A 19,078-nucleotide genomic window follows, 5' to 3' on the forward strand; every position below is an offset into this window, starting at 1 on the left:
TATTACAATGTTTCTTTACATTTTTAACACCTAAAATTCATGGCAAACACTTTAAATTCTTGTGAAAAGATAGGGCCATTGGTTTTCTCCAGAAAAATCAAGGGTTTTCAAGGACCATTTAAAAATTCCAGGACTTTCCAGGCCTTGAAATTGACACTTCTAAATTCAAGGGTTTTCAAGGTTTTCAAGGACCTGTGCGAACCCTGCCAAGCTCACTCCACGCTGCAACAGTCAATGCGTGAACCGCATGGTGCATTTTTGCACACAATTCCTGCGCGTGCAATCTTTTCGCGCACGCGTCGACGAGTCTGCACCCGCGGCAGCTTCAACCTCAGTCAGAAAATGATGCGCAACGTGCGCAGCAGTGGGAGGAGCCTGGCGACTTGCGCCAATAGGGAGGCACGCACCTCAAGGTGGCAGTTCTGAAGCGCTCGAGACAGCCGGCTGGCTCTGTCGGAGATGTTTATACTTACCACCCCGGCAGATATTTCATGGCCGCTTTCTCTAGCGGCGCGTATGTTTTATAGTACCGTTTTCGCCCATATTATCAGCTCTTTTACCGCAGAAGCAACTTCGTGTGTGCCTTGAGCGGCATTTTAAAGAGCAGTTAGAAGCTGTCTCTTCAGCGCCCTGCACCACTTCGTGGACGAAGCCGCCATCATACTGCCACCGCCGGCCATGCCGCACGCAGTATGCGGGTGGTTCCGCAGCGGCACAGCAAGCCTGCGGCGTGCGCGGCGCGTTATTGCGAGCAGAAAACTACAGCCCGGCCGTTCCCGAAGAGTGACAAAGTGGGGGGAGAGAGCCTGTACGTCGCCGTCGTTTGCTCACTCGGCAGTAGGACGCCTCGCCGGCTCGTTTGTATCAACAGCCGGGCCGCGCAGGTCCGTTTGTAATAGCCGAAATTTTGCCCAATGCAAGTGCAATTTCGCCAGGACTTCTCAAAAATTCGTATCCCCCTGAAATTTGTATCACCCAGAATCGTATCATCGAGATTCCACTGTAGTCAGAGAACGACGTGCACTTGGTCCGCTGCTAGCACGCATCCACTGCCAAGCGACCCAGAAGCAAGGTGCGCCGATTTCCTGCGGATGGAAATGCCTCGCAGCTTATTTCGGGCCGAAAATGAGTGGCTCACCTTGTGGCGAGAGGCAGCCTTGTCAACGAGAAGGAACCGGCAGTCCTCCTTGGTCAGTATCCGCGCCAGCCAGTAAGAGAGGCGGCCTGCGTGTCGTAAAGAGAGGCAAAGCATATTTAGCACTTTCGTGACCGCGCCTATTCCCATCGATAGTATGTTATCGATGAATACAAATTCAAATTTTGGCGCTCTCCGAGTGCTTCTGGACAGCTAACGCCATCCAAAGGGTAAAAGAGGAAGTATTTCATCAGTTTCACTTTTGAGCTTCTTTTCTCTGCCGCGGGGGGGACTTTTAAAGCTCCTTTGCAACCAGACGCACATGGTTTCAGTTGCGGCGTTGATGCCCCTTGTCGATGCTCCATGGGAATGGCGAATTTTGACAGATTCTGATAACTCTGAGCTGTAATCTCTGGATGATGGTAGCACGTAAGATGACTTCGATTCGTCAGACTTCATCACAGACAGTGAAAGTGCGTCAAACCGCCCCGGAACGTCAGCAGGTATCCGCCAGTATGTTTCGCTTTCTCCTCGGGCCGTTCTATCGCTGCTGCGCGTTGATGTAAACATATCCGGCCTGTTCTAAAGGTCACAGCTCTTATCTGCAAGGTGTCAACTTTGTTCAGGCGGGACCACTTGGTGCCAACTGCACAGTGGAGCCAACCTTTGTTTCACCGCAGCGAGAAACTGCTTCACGCGGTGGCACGATAGGCAACTAGTGCTTATATTTTTGCACGTATGTAAATAACTTTTGTACTTACAGCGCTCGTATTTGCACTATTATACTATAAGGGCCTTGTATTTAAAGTGTAGATTTCATTTTTCTTTGTTTGCCCTGTGCAAAGTAGCACTCATGGTTTCATATTTTTTAAGTGCGAATGCACTTCTTAAAAGCGAGCCTGAAGCGTCCGCCGCCGTCCGCATAGCAACAGCTGCGGGTGCGCGCGCTCCTCGTCTTCCTTGGCAACGGGGGGAGATGGGCGCGCACTGCCTGGCCGCTGACATGGCACATACCCGCGTGGAGGATTGGCCAGGAATCTCCTCGTCTTCCTTGGCAACGGGGGGAGATGGGCGCGCGCTGCCTGGCCGCTGACATGGCACATACCCACTTAGGGCGATTGGCCAAGAATCGGGCGTGAGAAGGGCTAATGCACCCGCTTAAAGGAGTACTGACACGAAATTTCAAGGCTGAGATCCGCTCTAGCAATCAAGTACAACGACAACACAAATAGGTGTCTGTGCATGGCACATACCCACGTGGGGGATTGGCCAGGAATCGGGCGTGAGAAGGGCTAATGCACCCGCTTAAAGGAGTACTGACACGAAATTTCAAGGCTGAGATCCGCTCTAGCAATCAAGTACAACGACAACACAAATAGGTGTCTGTGCATGGCACATACCCACGTGGGGGATTGGCCAGGAATCGGGCGTGAGAAGGGCTAATGCACCCGCTTAAAGGAGTACTGACACGAAATTTCAAAGCTGAGATCCGCTCTAGCAATAAAGTACAACGACAACACAAATAGGTGTCTGTGAATAAATGCATCTTTCTTTCTTTGTAGTTGTGTGTGTGTGTGTGATCTCTCTTTCGCGAACATTACCGAACCGCGCAAATTCAACTCGTGCATTCGCACTTTCACATTCTTCCCCTCGGGGAAATGCGGGGAATTTTTTCTTTTTGTTACTTTATTTTTGTTTTGACAATTTTTTAACAATGTTCGTAATAAATATGTTGTTCGAAATCAATGCTGATCCTCCGCGATTATCAGTCCCACCCAGATCGTCTGCAGACTACCCAAGACGCGATCCGGCACTCAATTTTCCCATGTATTCCTATGGGGCTTCCGTTCCAAGAGCAGTTCTCAGGCTGCCCGCGGACCGTCCAGGACTGTTAAATCGAGGATACCCACTGTTTGAAAGCCCTATCCTTCCTCTATGATTTCATATCTTACACTTTAGCATCAGCCATTTTCTGTGGCAGGAAAAAAATATCTCTTGGACTACCCAAAAAACAAACGATTTTTCAGCAATCACAGAAGTGTTAAAGGGGCCATAAAGACAAAATACAAGCTTGCTTCATTAAAAAAAACTGCTTTGTCTGGATGACAATGGCATCAACTGTACCCCAAACTTCAAACAAATGATCTAGAAATGAGAGAAAACAGACGAAGCAGTGGGGAATCCCAAGCCACTTTTTGGCCACGTCGTAGAATTTTGCTGGTGTGATTGGCCGCTGTCGACCTAATCTACTGACAAGAAGCATGACCGGGTGATTGCACTAGACCTCTGGTTTTGTTTGATCATATCACTTCAATACTAACGCGCAGTTAGCATGGTGATCAGGATGTTTGCAGTGCTGGCCAATATTACATCACTCCGGCCCCCATGAAGTCAACGTAGCATGAAATTTCAGTGTTTCAATATTTTTCGCATTTTTAGCATGAAAGTGTTTAATGCCCGGGTACACCAAGATCTGACTGGCATCATATCTATTACGAAAATGACGCCGCCAGAAAAAGTTCTATTGACGCGGCTATGCCCGGATTCGAGCCACAACTCTCTCGCCACAATGGGAGGTACACAGCGCTCTGCCCACTGCACTACGAATTCAAGCACAAGTAGGTCTATGAACGCGCCTTATATCTTTCCCACTACTTTCTTCATGCAGATGCTGTCTAGGAGAAGAGAAGCGAAGCAGTTCATCATGACGCTAATGAGCGCCGACAGTTGGCGCCTTGATGCCAGCGTCTTCGTGTACGCGGGACGCGGGTGAATTGAGGCACACTACGCCACCTACTGCTTTCGGTTTCGTTTTTGTTTCCTTCGCATGGTTTTCAAGGGGCTGTAACTGTAGTTTCAGTCGGATTTACGCAATGCTCCGGCGCGTGCAATCCAGTGTCTAACGTTGCTGTGTCTAACGGTGCCATACCGACGAAATATAAATAGCGACGTGCAAGTTCATATGGATGCACAATAAATGCTCCTGTGAAGGCACATTTCACTTTCCCGTTTTACCGATTCCTACAAAAGAGGCACCAACCACATTTTTTTTTTGGTTAAAGAAGAGCCTTTCATGGCTGGGATGGAGGTGAGTGAGTTACCCAAGGCCCGTTCTTTCAAATATAATAAAGTTTTATTTCATGGCCTCTTTAAACTCGTGCTGCCGAAATGACAACACAAACCACAACCTTTCTCACATTTAGGGCACACTTGTAAAGTTTGTCTACATTCGCGGTAGGAGCGAACGTAAAAAGAAGACTGGTACGTACCCCGGCCAGCACCGAACTCGATGAAGCAGGACTCCCTTGCCAAGAGGCCATGTTCCTCGGCCAAACCCAACAGAGCTGCCTTTTGCCTCAGGTGTTTTTCGGCCACGGCGCAGCCAGCCAGCGACTCCAATTCCCCGGCGAAGGCTGGATGGAGACCCGAGTGCTCACCAGGCAACGTCACATGACCTGATTGTGACAAGAGAAAGAATAGAGGCAACTAAATGTGTGGCCATTGAGTTAGTGTGTGAAATGAACTTGTACACAGAAGTGATTCAATTTTGCACTCTCTGTATGTATAGATGGTATTCACTGAAAAGTTTAGCTGTCAATTTCTTCGCTTGGCAACACTGGAAATGGCCACAGACATCGTTGAAGCGCCACGGACAGGGCGTGGCTTGTGCCACTGCATCAGCACACCGCAGGGAAAAAAAAAAAAAAAAAAAGAAAACACCGGCACGTGTCGTCTGCTCCGTTTCAACCCAATTCTCAATGGTGGGGTGAACAGATAGGTTATTAATCGCACTCACATTGGAGTCGAGGCATTACTTTGCATTCGGTGGTGCAGAGTTTGCAACGTCCAACACACATCATGCGCTTAGCACGGACAAGTACCGCCATCCCGCGGAGCGCGACGTAACCAGTGACGGCGCACTCACACGGTTACCTACATGCGTGCCTCGCCAGTGAATACAACGTATAGCATTTGAGTAAGTGACCGTACACTCTCACTCAAGGCAAAGGTGGAAAAAATGATATGGCTACTTACGAGCTCGGTAAAACTACCGCAGCGCCAGATACAGGGAGATCAAACACGAAAAGGACTAACACAGTAACATATACATCTTTTTCACACCCAGTCCCTTGTCTATAACAATATGAAATGCTTTTAATCTCACCCGCTATGCTCAGTATAAAACATAACAACAAAGCGCTGCACCAACAGAATTCTGACCAAGAAAACCAAAATTGCAGCGTTGCAATTTACTCATTACAGAAACTTTTCAGCGCAACTGATTCATTAAAATTCACGCTTTTCGATTGATTGTACAGTTGTGACGTTTTACGCTGATGTCTGATAAAAACTACAGCATCCCGCAACTCAAACATCGCTGAAAGATGTTTCTCATGGTCAAGATCATGGACAGCTTTATGTCTGTTAATAGGGTTGTGACGAATGGCCACGAGAGTGATTGGCCATGCGAGTGAGCCAGCAGAATGACAACGACGATGACAAAGAAGAGGGGCCGCGCGTAAGTGATCGCGGAAGCTGGTACGGCAACGGCTGGAAGCCAAGCGGTGCAACAGGGCGCGGTTGCGTGGGAACTACCCCGGGGAACGCTTGGTCCACGGGCCACCTGGAGCACAACCGTCACCGCCCTCCGCCGAGGCTCGAGAGCGCGTCTGGGCGCCGTCATCGTGGCGCTGCCGTTCCTGCTGTTGGTGCCGTTAGAAACGCGTCGTGACTGGACGTGAGCTACCTTGCCTATTCGGCATTGCTCTCGGACCTTCCCAACTACGAGACTATTTTGTGTACCATCTAACTACGGGCTGCGCGACCGTGTGACCCAAGCCCGTCCTGTCTTTAACGTCCCAGCGTCTACTGTCCTGTGCTTGTCCTTAGTCCTCTTAAATATAGTCTTCGACGTGTTGACCAGTGTCCTTCTCTCTGCCTGCGGATCCTGGCAGGCTCGCCACTTTTGTTATGAATGGGCCAAGGACCACGCAGGCAGAGAGAAGGACACTGGTCAACACATCGAAGACTATATTTAAGAGGACTAAGGACAAGCACAGGACAGTAGACGCTGGGACGTTAAAGACAGGACGGGCTTGGGTCACACGGTCGCGCAGCCCGTAGTTAGATGGTACACAAAATAGTCTCGTAGTTGGGAAGGTCCGAGAGCAATGCCGAATAGGCAAGGTAGCTCACGTCCAGTCACGACGCGTTTCTAACGGCTCCAACAGCAGGAACGGCAGCGCCCAACAGCCTGACCGGAACGTCAGCAGTCGGCACACCAGCGCCACGATGACGGCGCCCAGACGCGCTCTCGAGCCTCGGCGGAGGGCGGCGACGGTTGTGCTCCAGGTGGCCCGTGGACCAAGCGTTCCCCGGGGTAGTTCCCACGCAACCGCGCCCTGTTGCACCGCTTGGCTTCCAGCCGTTGCCGTACCAGCTTCCGCGATCACTTACGCGCGGCCCCTCTTCTTTGTCATTGTCGTTGTCATTCTGCTGGCTCACTCGCATGGCCAATCACTCTCGTGGCCATTCGTCACAAGGGTTGCAGAAAAAAAAAAAACAGAAAAGGAAACTAGAAGATATTATTATTTATTTGCCACATTATTCATGCTAATGAGGGCAGCAAAACAGCAACGAAAATTAGTCATGATGTGCATTGAGTGACGGTCACGAGCTGATATCCCCATCGATGATTACTTAAAGGGGCCATGCAGACAAAACACAACTTTGGTTCGGTTCATTCGAAAGATTGCCTCCTTAGGATCCGACTGACACCACTTTTAACGCATGCTTCGCTCAAATAAGCTACATAATTAGGAAGAAAGGGAATGGCCATGCGACGTACTAGCTCTTTTCGAACACACGAGACGCCGACCAGTCAAAAAATCATTCTAGTACCCACCGTACTAGTTAGTACCCATGAGCTAGTACCCACCGTACTAGCTCATTTCCCGCAACAGAACCTATGACGTCATATGCACATGCGTGCGATTGGCTGAGGCCGGCAAAAGCAAATGCAAGTTAGGCAGGGCTTATAAGCTCACTGAACAAGCTATTTGTGCTCAAGTGTAATGCATAGTGTTCATTTTATAGCAGCAAGAATGGTGGGGCAAGCAAACCAGTGTGTACTGCTGTTGGTACTGCGCGCACTATGCTTGTTATTCCTGCACAACATTTAGGCACTTCGGGGTTGTCTCACACGACACTGGCTGATTGGCTAAGCGACACTGCCATATGTGACCCTATTTGTCGAACATACCCCATGTTTCACGAAACAATAAACAAGGCCCCGCAGCGCTCTGCAGACTGAGCAGCACATGGCGGACGTCACGAAACACATGATTTGGCAGAAGAATCAAAATTTTACCTCAAATTGAAAAATTTCTCAATGAATAAAGAATCACTTGATGCTGGACAAGCGCTGGGGTACTATTAAACACCAAATCTCTCGAATAATACAAACTTGTATTTTGTCTGCATGGCCCCTTTAGTTTTATGGCCCCTTTAGTTTTAGACGTGAGGGCTATTCGGCCAAAGTGCACCAAGAAAACGGATGTGGCACCTTTAATTCTTGCCAATGGCTCCAGGTGTCTTCAGTGAATTCTTCTATCACAAGCCCTGGCCACTTACTATATTCTGCAGACATTTTACCTGTAGGACGTATTTGTATTCTCTTTCTTCTCTCCCCCTCACTTTCCTTGCTTTCATCTTCTTGCTTTCTTTACACTCCCCCAGAGCATGAAATGTATATTTCCCTCAAATTCCACTCTGCCAACCGTTCATCTACCTGACAACTACTTTCCTTCGACATCGGACGCAACACTACAGATGAACAAACACTAACACTCAAATGCACTGTGCATTAAAAATTGGACGCCAAACTGCAACGTCACTTTTACCCTCAACTAAGTTGCCTATGCTGCAATGTACTACTTGTTTACAGGCAATGACGATACTCGAATTGGTTTGATAATCAACGAAGGCTTTTGCATGTACGATGCTGCATTCTTCTTTTTTTTTCCCCCCTAGACAGGGGATAAAGATATTTTTGTTCAAAAGCAGTATTTGAGCTTATTGCTGCAGTTAATATCTGAATAAAGATGCTTACATCTGGTTTGGCATTAACAAATTGCGTTTTAACCAGAGATTTTAAAATGTCTTCTACGTTCTTGGCCAAAGCGTTTGATCTGACGCAAACAAAGCAGAAAGAAAAAGGGGAAGAAGGGAGGGGAACTTTGTTTACCGGCACAGATTTCATCAACTTTTCGAATGATCTCCCAGAGCTTGTCATCACTAACTTCCTTTAGAGTAGTCTGGAAAGAAAAGTAAAAGAAGGGAAGGGAAAATCAAGGCACCCTGAAGGACTGAAACATGGTTTGCTCTTTTTTTTTCTTTCATAAAAAAAACTATCTACTTTCACAAAGAAAGAGTAAAGGTACGGGGGACAAAAGGTACACAAAAGGTACCTGATTCGGTCCCCGCTTATGCAGGTGACACAATATGCAGATGGCACATATGTAGATGGCACAATAACATGGTTGCACAAGAAACAGGTTAGATACCGCATTTTCGCGGTTATAAGCACCCTCCCCTACTTTCAGATGGGGGGGAGGGGAAGGGCGACATTTTAGATTTTTCGAATCTAAGCCCTCCCCTCACTTTGGGCATCACAATAGTGGAAAAAATGGGGTGCTTAGAATCGAGTAAATATGGTAGTTGCGACAGCAAAGCACACTGCCATGAAGTACCCACAGGTTGAGGCTCTTGATGATTCAAGGAGCCATGAAGACAAAATACAAGTTGGGTTTATTAGAAAGACTGCTTAGTCCCTATAACAATGATACCAATATCATTGCAATCTTCGAACAATTAACGAAGATATGAAAGGAAATGTGTGAAGCAGTTGCAACCCCCTAGCCAATTTCCCGCAACTTTTCTATGACGTCATGAAACCTTGTTTGTGGGATTGGCGGCCGCCTAACTGACCTGTCGTGACGACACATGACTGGACGCCTGTAATGGGGCCCCTAGTTCCATTTGACCCCATCACTTGAATGCTAACGTGCAGTTAACGCACTGAAAATTATGTTTTATTCTCGGCCCGTATGACGTCATTCTTGCTCGTAACACGTCAATGTGGCGCAAAATTTGAAATTTTTTAAATACTTCTTGCTTTTTTTTTTGTTAAAACAACATCTTTTGCGGCTGTAATCGAGCTGAGTGAGATATTGAATCCTAGTTCTTTCAAATTAAACGAAGTTGTATTTTCTCTTCATGGCTCCTTTAAAGGGACAGCCAACTGCTTTTTCTGGAGTGCATGACTTCCAGCACATATGAAAGCCAGCGTTGTATATGGTGGGGTAACCACTAGGAATTTCTGAATAAATTGGCGGAAATAGTTTTACTATTGGCACCAAATTTTCAGAAGACTGAAAGGTGGCATTGCGCAGCGTCTAGATGTGACACTACTGTACGTATACAAACAGGTTCGTCGGTGTCAATGCGTGATTCACGAACTGTGTAAAGGAATACGAGGGACTGTATTTTAAATACAGTAGCCATCCGATTTTTCTGACCTGGAGGGGAACGAAAAATAGTCCGAATAAAAGAGCAGTAAAAAAAATCCACGAGTCATTACGCCTATGGGAGAACCGGTGGTTCCTCAGGAAAGTCCGAAACACCCAGCAAGTCCGAATTTTCGGAGTCCGAAAAAACGGTCGGCTACTGTACCTCTATTCACCTCACGTATAGTCAAAAGTATGTGGCTGCGCAGTTCACTGTCACTGTTGCCAGCATTTGTTTAGGCATAGCCTCCTTTATACTTTCTGTGCCTGCGACGTGCGCCGCCAGCGACCGTCGGCGGTCCGCTCGCCGACTGCCACCGGCCGCCGAGTGGCGGCGCTAGTCACGTAGGGCTGGCGCCGCGCCGCCGCTGCCCCGCTGCTGCCGCCGATCTCTGCTCCCGCACTAGCCGCTCCGAGTGGGCTGGCGTGCTGCTCCCGCAACGAGTTCTTTTCTTGGAGAATCGCACGTTGCTTCTCCTCCACGTGCAATGTTGAGTACCTGCACCCTTTAGTGCTTGGTTCTTTCGTTTCGGACGCTGGAGGGATGTGGAAGAAGTCCTGTCATCTCCAGGAAGCCCAGTAGTGATCCCATAGAATCTCTGTTCGGCACTTTGCGGAGATCACTGCGTTCCAATGACCAGTTAGATGTTCATTAGCCAGCTGTCAGCGAACAGCAGCTGTCGCACATGTGATGTGCGACAGCTGCTGTTTGCTGACTACGGAGCCACTGTCCGATCAGCCACTCCAGCAATTAACACGGAACCAAGACAGAGGCGGACTGCTGTACCCTTCTGATAATCTCGTCTATGTCTTGGACATGTCCTGCGCCTGTTCATAAAAACTGCCCTGAAAGAGGAGCCGAAGCTGAAGAAGCCATTGAGGACACTTCAGAAAGCGGCTATACTTGCCATTGTTCATTCTGGCCTCCTCAGCTGCCCCCACAGTGAACAGCTGCACCACAAGGAGCTGGCACAGCTCATCTGCCTGAAATTTATCAGGCCACTACTTGTGAACTATACCTGTGCAAAAATGGCGTGTATAAATCATTTTCAAAAAAGCCTTTTTGCAGAAAGTTTGTAAAGCTTTAAAAAGCATCCTTTATTTGTTGTCTCTTGTTCTTGAGAATAAAATGTTTGAGTGCCTTTTGGTTTCCACTGAATGAGTGAATTGCCTGGTCTTTCGCGCTGCTTAGCACAATGTCGCGGGTTCGATTCCCGGCCGCTTTTCCGAAAAGCAAAAACCGCGCGTCTGTACGAGATTTCGGCGCACGTTAAAGATCCCCAGGTGGTCAAAATTAATCCGGAGCCCTCCACTACAGCGCGCCTCATCGTGTCTCATTGCCTGCGTTGCGTGGGCGCGTTCAACCCTACAATCAATCAATCAGTTGCCTGGTCTTGTTTTCTGCCCACTGGGTTGCACCCCATTTCAACTTAACATGCTTTCCTGCCTGTTTCATTTGTTTCACTTAGCATGCCGCACGCTCGAGAGAAAAAAAAAAGACGTGCGTTACGACATCCATCACGGGCTTCTCCGACAAAAAAATGCGATGCTGTTTGTAACAGCACGTTTGTATGCACTTAAGCATTTTATTTTCCTTCTTTTATAGTACTTTTTTGGGTCGTGGTAATCGTAAGCCAACTCCGCACAGTGCCCACCGCAGTCTGTGAAGGCGTCGTGCTGCTACGCATAATGTTGGTGTTCATTAAGTGTTCATGTGTGCGCAAGTGTTCATTAAATATTACTCTTACGTTTGGCACCACTTGAACCCTTTGAATAAGGGCTGTACCTCCTTCTGTATTTCCACCAGTAGAGATTTTGTTAGAAAGCACGCAACCTGCAAGCAAGAGAGCTCTATAACGGTGCGTTAGCGAGTGCACGCCGGCACTTTTGCGCGCTCGCCATCGGCGCGCCGCGGCTACGGCACTCTACGTAAGTGGCGCCCCCACCAAAGTGAGCGGCCGCTCTCCGCAACTCGAGCGACGGAGCCCTCCTATTGTTCTCCCGGCGACGTCGCAGGCACAGAAAGTATAAAGGAGGCTATGGTTTAGGTAACACACTTAAGGCTGGTATATCTAAAAATTCCGCTTTAAAACTTCCAATTCTAGGGCCCTACCAGGAAAACCACTTCAGCGCAACGCGTTTTGAGTGAAGCCCTTTAAATATATTTTGCGGAGCATATGCTCCGCAAAAATCTGTTGGCAGTCTCTTTAATGCATTCCCCCTCGAAACAAAAGAAAAAAAAGAGTAAGGAGCAAGCGAAACGATTCATTCTGAAATCTATTTCATGCACTCGACTTTCCCCACTGAACACATTTACAGATATCTGTATGCACACACCACCATGCACTGTCAGTCTGAAGAAGATGGAAAAATATTTTTAACAGGAGGAAGAGCCGGCAGTCAAAAACGCCAAGGAAGGCAAAGGGGAAAAGGTGGTGAGGCATTTATTCTTCTTGAAACAGATATAGTTTTTGAAATGTTTGAAAGAAAGCGGAGAAAAGCAAGCTCGCCGGCTGGGACTCGAACCCACTACCTCCGGAATACCGGTCTGATGTCGTACCACTCTTAGGCTACCGGGAGAAGGGGGGGGTGCTCCCCTCCACTTTCCTGGGTATTTATGTTAACGTAACTGTTCCCTGCACTTGAAGGTGGTAGCCAGCTTCGGTCCGACTACTCGAGCGAAGGGGACTTTCTTTTTTAACCCCCGGCCTTGACTCGACCGTCTACAACATGTTGACAGCGGTCAACCAGCGTTGGACACCGGCGAGCATGTTTTTCTCCAGTTTCTACCTCTTTCAAACATTAAAAACTACAGTAGACTCCCATTAAGAACAACTCGAAGGGGCTGTAAAAGTTATTCGCATTATCCGAAAGTCGTCTTAAGCAGAGGTTTTTTTCCATTCAAAAAGCTGGTTTGTCTTAACCATAGTGTTTGTCTTAAAACTGAATTCGTCTAAACGAGAGTCTACTATATATCTGTTTCAAGCTTATCACCTTTTCCTTTCTGCCTTGCTTGGCATTCTTGACAGCTGCCCTTATTTCTGTCTTCATTCAAAGAGCTCCTCATTTACCATTCTGGTATTCTCCCAAGAGAATGCAAATACATGCATGGTAATGTACAGGTGAAACAAAAAGCAAATAGAGCACCGGTTGGAGATTTTTAGGGGTTTCTCCGCCTGTGCCTAGCCAGACACCTCGAAGTGACTTTTAAAGAAAGTTATTTTAAAATACTATATTTATGCTGGCAACCACATAAAATAGAAATTATTTTAATTTCATAAAGCCATACTCCATTTACTTTTTGTTGCACTTGTACATCAGCTGAAAGCTCTGGTAAAGAAGTTTTCTGCGATATATTGGCTTTAGTGAGAAATCAAGAAGAGCTATTGTGCTTTGGAAATGCCTGCACTAAGATCATACCAGCCGCTACAATGCCTAGCCTCTTCAATGCTTGGAGTGACAGCAGCCAGTCAGGTATACGATGTCTAGTCAAACCTCATCGTGGAACCGCATTTCACCATGGAAACGCATACCAAATTTTTGTTTTTACGGTTTTGCCATAGTGGTTTGTGGACGGGAAACGAAGCCATGATCGAGCTCTCTGTAGAGTCGCGCTGAAAATCTCCTGCTTAGCTTCTTGGTTATTAAGTAAAATTTTTAGGCGCAGACCTGTCAGCTGACGGATTTTTTCTTATCAAGCACTACTACATCAATACCCACATATGGTAAGTCCTGACTGCCTCAGTTGTCTTTTTTTTTTCTTTGTAACTCCATGCGCGCTATGGCAAAGAAATTTCTGTTTAAAATATCCAATTCATAGTCAGTTTTTACTATTCACGTTTGACTCAAATTTGATATTCATATGCCCCTAGTATAAAAGTCAATGCTTCTTCTAGCAAGAAATGAAGCAATTTTTACCCTGAATGGGCCCATGAATTGACCCTGTTTACAAAGACCATGCTCGTGTTGAAAACACAGGCAAATTGGAGCTCACCTTTGTTGAAGACGACTGCAAGTCCCCAGGAACTGAAGCACCCGAATTTATGTTCCTGACGAAAAACTCCTGAAATGAGTTTGAAATTAATGCAACGACATATTGAATGCAGGCAAAGCGCTTTCCAACCTTTAAGAGTTTGATAAGAAGGCTTACGAACACAATGTGAAAAAGAGAAGAAACACGGGGCTATTGCCTTAATTTGTACGTTACCAAAAGTTAACTCCATGTAGGAGAACTGCGAAGTTGGGCTTGCTGGTATACGTTTATGATTGGAAAAGCGCTACTTAAACATGCTACTTAAGGAGGGACATGGCACTTAAAACATCTTCGTTTAATTTTTAAGTAAACTCTATGAAACTTCTCAGCCTTGCTGCTTTTTTCCCACTGAATTCAAATAAGCCATTGTTTTTTGAGTAAGTCACTTAGCTACCAAGATAATTAGAGATAATTGGTTATTTTTGGAGGAACAATAAACAGGACAGTGTTAGCCATACAACTGTAATCTTTACATTTTCCAATACTATAAGAGAATCGGTTTTTTGATGCACCACTTGGAACTAATTTTACAGCTCAATACACATTGGTGGTAATGCCCATTTCAAACACCAAAGTTTAATGAGCTATAAAATTAGTTCCAAGTGGCGCATCAGAAAATCGATTCTCTTATTGCACTCACCAGGGTTCATAGCATTGGAAAATATTTAACACTAACACTGGCTAACACTGTTTTGCTTATTGATCTTCCAAAAATGACTAATTATCTCTAATTATCTTAGTAACCAATTGATTCACTCAAAAAATAATGGCATATTTGAAATCAGTGGGAAAAAAATGCAGCAAGGCGACAAATTTCAGAGTTTACTTAAAAATTAAAGGAAGCTGTTTTAAGAGCCATGTCCTCTTTTAAACAGTGCACAAAAAAGTGTAAACCGAAACTAGATGACACCGCAATCATAGATAATCACGCAAAGCGATACACAAGGGAGATCATGGAAGCAAGGGAGAGCATGGAAGCTTGGAGATCGTGGAGGAACTTCTCATGTCAGCCAGCCATCTGTACAGTCACCCGATATTGAGTTTGCGTTTTTGGAGGAGGTTTGACTGGGTTTTTTAGTTTCCACTACACGTGCCTGTGTGATTATTCAGTGATTACTTGCTGCTTTCTTTCATTCAAATGTATTTTTCAAATGCATCAATGCTATCAATGTTTTGGCCATGATGCAGATTCGTGTTTTTGTTCCTTGCATTATGTTAGTCTTTTGTAAAATAAAATTAAGTTGCTAGTGCGCTTTATACTGTCTCTCTTCATTTGTCTTCGTGTTTAAGAAGCACTTTTCCAATCAGGAACTCCATGTATTGCCACAAGGCAACAACACCTTCCATGCTCCATTTGTACACTGATGCGTGTGTTCTAAACTATACGAACAAGCATTTAAAGAGGCCACGAAGACAAAGTACAAGTTTGGTTCATTAAGAGAGATTGCTTTGTCCTGATAACAAAGATACCAACTTTATCAGAACTTCAAACAAACAACGGAGATATAAAGAAAGCATGTGAGGCAGTGGCCACTACCTAGCCCAGACCTAAGCCATTTATTGCTAAGGCAATTCTGGATGATTGTAGTGGTGCGCTTGTTCAGTTTGAAAGCACCACTTGAATGCTAGCGTGCAGTTAACAGTAAAATTAAAAGTAAAATAAACAGTAAAGAGTAAAATTAAACAGTAAGATAAAAGTTAACAGTACAACTCACAGTCGTGAGTTGCGCACTGTTTGTTTCCCTTCCTCTGTATGTCCAGTTAGCCCAATGAATTTCGTAATTCATAATGCAGTTAACACTATAACTATTTTTTTAGTGTTTACCCACACTACATCACTCGTTTTTCAATACTTCTTGCGTTTTTCTCAGTAAAAACTTTCTTCCGTGGCTGGAATTGAGCTGAGAGAGGTACTGAAGCCTAGTTCTTTCAAATTAAACGAAGTTGTATTTTCTATTCATGGCCCCTTTAATTCTAATGCAAACTGCCCCCCCCTTGCCATCTCGCATATGTATCATCTGCTGCTAGCCCAAAGGGAAGGTTTTTGACACATTTATTTGTATGTCGCACTTCTCCCACATTTACTACCCTGTTTTTATATTGTATGCACTTCATCACCCAGCTTACCCACACCAGTGCTGCCCAAGTCTATTTAGAGCAGTTCGTTAAACCCGAAAACTTCAGGACTCTGTTGACTCGCTGCAGCTCATGAAACTGCTGCGAATAATTTAACGGTGGTTAACGTGAAATGAAATCTCATTTTATATGCACCTTATTTTTTTTTTTCTTTGGTGCACTTTTCGTATCAGGATACATCGTATGGGCCGGCCACATCTGTGGTGATCAGTAGCATACACCCAGACATCTTTACCTTACTTTAAATATCAATACTTTTGGTAGAAACTTTATTTACTGATTCGAAAAGGTCAGGACAACCTTCACCATCATCCCCACCAACAGCATCATGCTTCATCATTGCAACCAAACATGGCTAAGTCCTATTACACCTTCATTATTCACATCCCTATCCTCTGGGGAAATTAGTGCAACAGTTCATTGTGGATTGCGAACGAGAAGCAGCGGTTGACGACCAGCTCTCAAGCCTCTGACGATTGAAACCTGCAACATGGCAGCGTGAAACCAAACAGCCTGCCTGCCCAAAGTGCTACAAAGCGCTCTGCCCGTGTGTCCTAGCTCCCCTGCCTTCCTGTGCTTCCCACACTGTTTCACACTCAGGCATGCACCAACTGGCCCACCAACAACCGCTCTTGCTGCTACCACAGCCGCATTGCTTAACACCCTGCCACAGGTGCTTCGGCACACCCTTAAAGGGGCCACGTGGACAAAATACGTTTGTGTTATTCGAGAGGTTTAGTGTTTTATAGGGCCCTAAGCACTTGTCTGGCAGAAAATGGTTTATTCACTGAGTAATGAAATATTTGAAGTCGAAATTTCAATTCTCCCACTAAATTGTGTTTTCAACACGTCGACAATGGCGTATTAAGAGCAGGGCCTTAAAACTAAATGTAGCCTGCTGACCAGAGTGGCTACCATCTGACAGGTGCCCGTTTGATTATCTTGTTTATCACCCACTTTCATAGATGGCGTGCAATACTGCTGAAGTGTCAGTGTTCACACTTTGCTTCTGGCCGGACTTCTACACCTGCCGTATTTTTGTTACAATTCATACTAATCATTTCCTAAAGCTTTAAGCCAGTGGTTCTCAAATGGGGGTCCGCGGACCCTAGGGGGTCCGCGAAGCCATTTCTAGGATCCGCAAAACCCTCACCCGCTTTTTTGTTTTGTTTTGTTTAAGCGCGACTGTGCCACGTATTGATGAACTGTCCAAAATGAAGTGATGTGGCACGTTTGTTTGATGTTTTTGGTAGCAATAAAAGGCACCTGTTTCACGCTCCAGTTGTGTTAATTTACCTAAGTACCCCCCCCCCCCCCCTCCCTCCCCTCTGCTGCAAGGGGTCCCCCATCACTTCGACCAGTCCACAAGGGGTCCCCGACACATCCATGGCTGAGAAACACTGCTTTAAGCTACGACTCGTCAAACATGGCCACGTAAGCGACCGTGCCGCTTGTGTCAGTTGTGACGTCAGTATTGTTTCGGACAAGTCCAGCGTGCCCGACGGCTGTGTTAGTGGTGTCAGTCGGCAAAGTGCCGCACTAACTGCTTCAGTGTTTACGTGTTCTTTTGTCACTTCAATTGTTCACCCTGCAATTCTTACTGCTATAAAAAAGAATGTGCCCTACATATAAACGCAAATAGCTCGTTCGGCAAGCTTATAAGTTGACTGATTTGCGTTTGCTTTTGCCGGCCTCAGCCAATCGCACAGCAGGGCTTATGACAGCATAGGCTCTGTTGCAGGAAATGAGCTAGTGGGTCGCACGGCCATTCCCTTTTTCCCCAATTATGTAGCTTATTTGAGCGAAGTTTACGTTAAAAGTGGTCTCAGTACGATTCTAATGGGCCAATCTTTCGAATGAACCACTGCATGGCCCCTTTAAACAGCACACGACTCTGGCACTGGCAAGGTAGAATTTGCCACGAGAAGGTGTGAGCAGCAATGTCCAATGCCACCTGCGGAGGTCAAAGAAATAAAAAGAGAAAATATACTCACATGATTTTCTTTCTTCTTGGCGTTGCACCTCTTCAGGTGCCTGCTGAGAAGCGCTGCCGAGCAGGTGCTGAAAATTCAACAAAAATTTTCATCATTATCATCATCAACAACAACAACAACCGCTCACGTGGCCTCACGCATACGTCTTATGTGTTTGGCTCTGCACGCTGTTATCCGCGACGTTTCTGCGCGCCCAGTCAATCACACAAGATACCACGTAATAATAATAATTAAAAAAAACCTCGCCGGAGAACTTTCAGCGCCCCTCCGGATTTGGCCCTCGGTGCTGTCGGTTTTCGACCACGCTAAAGCGAATTACCAGACTGCCTCAATATTACAATAACTCAGCTGTCTTTTTATCAGCTATCCTCAGCGGCCAGACAGCCGAGGAGGTTTCGCGCCTGCAGCTTCTAGGTGCACCGCAGTGGAGCTCAAAATCGGGCGTTGCCATTGTTTGTTGCGATACTTTTGTTTGAAATTCAGTGGAAGCCTTTTACACCGCAATGCGCGGCAATTTAGTGAATTGAAAGACGTGAACTCACTGAGTGGGATCGAGAGGACAGGTGATTCGATCATGCGCCAAGTCACCCTGCGAATGATAGAGATATAAGCTTGTGAAATACCAACTGTTTAGAAGAGTTGACCATACATCGAAGAGTATTGCGCGCACAAGGTCAGTGTATAAAATGAACCAAATAAAATGCAACGCGAACTCACGTTCCCAGCCGAAGAAGAATCAAGCACAACGTGTTCGCCGCAGTAATCAGAACCGCGCAGTGGTCGCAGACGACAACGCCGGCCTTTCTTCGGGACGATAAAGGCGCACCGATTGTCTGCCATCTTCTCAGGATGAGGTCCAAGCTCACGTTCTCGAGCCATGTAACTGCTGAAAAAAGTGATCCGCGTCCGTCGCTGGACTTTCACGTCGACGTCGTAAACGCGGCCAACTGTCATGCAGACGATTTTCGGTCAATGCCGAAATACAAGCCAACACAAGCCAACGAAGAAGGAAGGAGAAACTAAAATGTGGGGAAACTTGACTGTTTTTTTCCTAGTTTTATGGATTTTATCAACAAACGTGAGGTCGGGGCGCAGTTTTTTTTTTACTGAGCAATGCGCTGACAGCTTCTAGCGTTTTATGTCGAAAAGTATATAAAAAGGGCACGATTTGTGGCCGCAAGCAGCGCTTTCTGGTTTTTACCACAGTGGGCTT

General features: G+C 46.2%; 1 protein-coding gene across 1 annotated transcript in view; it reads right to left on the reverse strand.

Moving 5' to 3' along the window:
- LOC144162375 (tRNA:m(4)X modification enzyme TRM13 homolog) overlaps positions 1–18,853 on the reverse strand; it is a 40,636-nt gene extending 21,783 nt beyond the window's left edge. The window contains exons 1-7 of the mRNA XM_077692876.1: positions 18,583–18,853; positions 18,408–18,454; positions 17,866–17,932; positions 13,697–13,765; positions 8,382–8,451; positions 4,405–4,590; positions 1,139–1,224 (exon numbers count right to left, since the gene is read on the reverse strand). Of these exons, the coding sequence (XP_077549002.1) occupies positions 1,139–1,224; positions 4,405–4,590; positions 8,382–8,451; positions 13,697–13,765; positions 17,866–17,932; positions 18,408–18,454; positions 18,583–18,819 (762 nt within the window). The 5' untranslated portion in view covers positions 18,820–18,853. The remainder of the gene's footprint in view (positions 1–1,138; positions 1,225–4,404; positions 4,591–8,381; positions 8,452–13,696; positions 13,766–17,865; positions 17,933–18,407; positions 18,455–18,582) is intronic.
- Between the last annotated feature and the right edge of the window lie 225 nt (positions 18,854–19,078).

The sequence above is a fragment of the Haemaphysalis longicornis genome, unplaced genomic scaffold, assembly GCF_048455015.1.
Source record: "Haemaphysalis longicornis isolate Haplotype H1 unplaced genomic scaffold, Haemaphysalis longicornis Haplotype H1 scaffold_12, whole genome shotgun sequence".
Classification (NCBI taxonomy): Eukaryota; Metazoa; Arthropoda; class Arachnida; order Ixodida; family Ixodidae; genus Haemaphysalis; species Haemaphysalis longicornis.